Source organism: Pangasianodon hypophthalmus, chromosome 7 (genome assembly GCF_027358585.1).
Source record: "Pangasianodon hypophthalmus isolate fPanHyp1 chromosome 7, fPanHyp1.pri, whole genome shotgun sequence".
Taxonomy (NCBI): domain Eukaryota; kingdom Metazoa; phylum Chordata; class Actinopteri; order Siluriformes; family Pangasiidae; genus Pangasianodon; species Pangasianodon hypophthalmus.
In genome coordinates, this window is record NC_069716.1 from 30159216 (window position 1) to 30162360 (window position 3145).

Consider the following 3145-nt stretch of genomic DNA (forward strand, 5'->3'; position numbering starts at 1 on the left):
GGGCGGAGCTTCAGAATGATAAGTTGATGGAAAGGGGCATGGGGGCGGAGCTTCTGAGCTTTGGATTGAAAATCAGTGATCAGGGTTAGGATTGGGGGCGGAGCTTCAGAATTATAATTTGATGGAAATGTTAATCTAAATAAATCATATTGATGGACATGCCATGCTAACACCCTTAACCCTGCCCATGACCCCGCCCACAACTCCACCCCCTTTTAATTTCACATGATCACAAACGTAATCAGAAATTGCATGTCCTGGTTATTATTATTATTATTATTATTATTATTATTATTATTACAAAAATGGGATTATCTTCTTTCTTTCTGCGTGTGTGTGTGTGCGCGTGTATGTGTGCGTGTGTGTGTGTATGTGTGTGTGCGTGTGTGTGTGTGCGTGTGTGTGTGTGTGTGTGTGCGTGCGTGTGCGTGTGTGTGTGTGTGTGTGCGCGCGTGTGTGTGTGTATGTGTGTGTGTGTGTGTGTGTGTGTGTGTGCGTGCGTGTGTGTGTATGTGTGTGCGTGCGCGTGTGTGTGTGCGCGTGTATGTGTGTGTGTATATACAGGTACGAACATGCTCATGGTGGGGGTTCACGGTCCGAGGACGCCGTGTGAAGACGTCTACGTGAAGCACCTGGGCAACAAACTGTACAACGTGACGTACACGGTGAAGGAGAAGGGGAACTACATCGTCATCGTGAAATGGGGCGATGAATCCGTGCCGGGAAGTCCCTTCCACATCACCGTGCCCTAAAGCCTAGTGCCCTAGATTATAGTGCCCTCGATCCTAAACCACCACCGCTGGGTCCAAGTGCACTACATTAAAGAAAAAAAAATAAACAAAAAAAAATGCTGAATACTTTTACTCAACTACCTAGCTGCTGAAATCTGGCTGTGTTCCAATACTGCTTGTAATGCACCCTTGTCCACTTCCCCTTGTTGCTCCTGTCTTTAGTGTTGACTCGAGAGCGCACTCGCTACAATCATTTCATTATTTAACAATAGCAGAAGAAACTGTAAAAAAGTGCATGTCCAGAATCGCATCATGTTCACTATGTAGTGCACTATTTTGCCAAAGCATAGCTGAAAAGCGTAGCTGAGTGCTCAAAAATCCCACAATGCACTGCAGCAGGTCCGTGTCCAATAGGTAACGTCATTAAGTGTGACTTCGGCTGTGTTCCAAATCAAGTTTTAAGAACATTCCTGAACTGAAACAGTTTAAACTTCCACAGTGTAGCCCAGATTACCCATAATGCACTTTTACAGGGATTAGTGATGTGCATTCTAGAGACATGAAGCTGATTATTTTCCTGTAACAGCATGTCATGAGTAATATGTTGGAAATGAGAGGCTCAGCTCTCGGCTCTGGAGCGTGTCGGAGCGAAACTAAGTGCACCCCTGCGTTAGTCTCGAGCTCCCTGACGCACGCCGTCACTTCGGTGAAAATCTGAGAACGTCGAATTTTTCACCCAAAAAACACAAAGGTTAAACCCTTACCACTTTCTTCAGCGAAAAATTCGACGTTCTCAGATTCTCACTGAAGTGACGGCGTGCGTCAGGGAGCTCGAGACTAACGCAGGGGTGCACTTAGTTTCGCTCCGACACGCTCCAGAGCCGAGAGCTGAGCGCTTTAGTGTGTGAACTGCACACGTCACTTACGTTACAGCAGCTATAAACACTCGTTCCCTCACCAGCCTCTTTATTCTCTCTCTTCACGTTAATGAGAGAAAAATAATAAATGCAGCTTGTTCCGCATGTTACTGAGAAACCGCAAAGAAGCGTAAACTCCTCTGTCCTGAAAACTTACAGCTACAGCTTTACCTCTGACACTGGAGACTCCTTCCATACATGTTAAACAAACACATTTCTCCTTACAGAATATCAATAATTATTTATGAATCAACACCTTCTGACCAATCAGAGTGCAGGATTCAGCAGTGTCGCGTGTAATAATAAAAATAAATAATAAAATAAACAATTCCGCGTCGTGAATCAGATGATCCTCCATGATTAAAGAATAAAACATAAACATATTTTATTAAAGTTTGGGAATCAAACTGCTGTATTTATCACCACTCCCGCAGTGCATTGTGGGTAAATTGGGGACTTAAACAGCACCTACAGCGTGCAGAAGCACAGCAGTGATACACACTTGTGAGTGTTTAGGGGAAGTGCGTGACTGCAGTATTGGAACACAGCCGCTCCGGTTTGTTTCCTGTTTCAGCTTCTCCATAAACACACATCAGATTAATAAAATTATTTGTTTTTAAGTGTGTGTGAAAGATATGACGCATTAAACAGCAATACTCTGCGTGTGTGTGTGTGTGTGTGTTTGTGTTTTTGTTATATTAACCAAACAGTTACAGGTTTAATAAAGATCAGAGTTTGTGAATTTGAGTTGTTTTTATTCTTCTGCATGAACCTGAGCATTAAACTGTAGCTGAATGTGTCATTAGTGGCGACGCAGCGCCACCGTGTGGTGAAGATCCGCGTTACAGCCGTGACACTGAACACTTCAGCAGCTGAAGCATGAAATCAACCATCAGTTTTTAACTCTTTCACACATCAAACATTTCCACACACACATGCACATTCTTTTACAGTTCCTTTTTAATACTTACATTTGCAGGAATTTTGATATATTTATTTATATTATTATTACCAACTTTTACTTCCATCTTCCAAATTAATAATAATACATTTCCAAAATGTCCAATATGTTGTAAGTTCACGTCTCAAATATGGAATGTTGACAAAAATTTTACAAAATATAATTTCTGAACAAATAGTTTATGCGAGTTATAGATGTTGCAGGATGCAAGAAGTAAAAAAAAACAAATCTTCCCTGAAAACAGCAAAACTAAAAAAAAAATAGTTTTTAAGAATCGAAGGCGATGAGTGAAATCTGGCAGGAAAACATTTTACTTTCTTTTTTTACATTTAATTTTATGTAGAAAGTTAATGAAGATTGTGAGCGAGAAATAATCGCGGAGCTGCAGAAGTTTACGTTAATTTACAGAAACGCTCTGAACGATACTGAGGTGATTTACAGCTTTATAGTTTAATATAAAAATAATACTTTAAATATAAACATTAAATAAATGTTTTAAATATAAAGAGCTTTAAACTGACGGCTCATAAGAGAGA

The 3145-nt window shown here is 40.8% G+C and overlaps 1 protein-coding gene across 4 annotated transcripts in view; it reads left to right on the plus strand.

Annotated features, from left to right (window-relative positions):
- The window catches only part of LOC113525442 (filamin-C-like), a 43425-nt gene extending 41035 nt beyond the window's left edge, over positions 1-2390 (plus strand). For all 4 annotated transcript variants that reach the window (XM_053235389.1, XM_053235390.1, XM_053235391.1 and 1 more), the window contains one exon: positions 565-2390. In XM_053235389.1, the coding sequence (XP_053091364.1) occupies positions 565-752 (188 nt within the window). In that variant the 3' untranslated portion in view covers positions 753-2390. The remainder of the gene's footprint in view (positions 1-564) is intronic.
- The last annotated feature ends 755 nt before the right edge of the window (positions 2391-3145 follow it).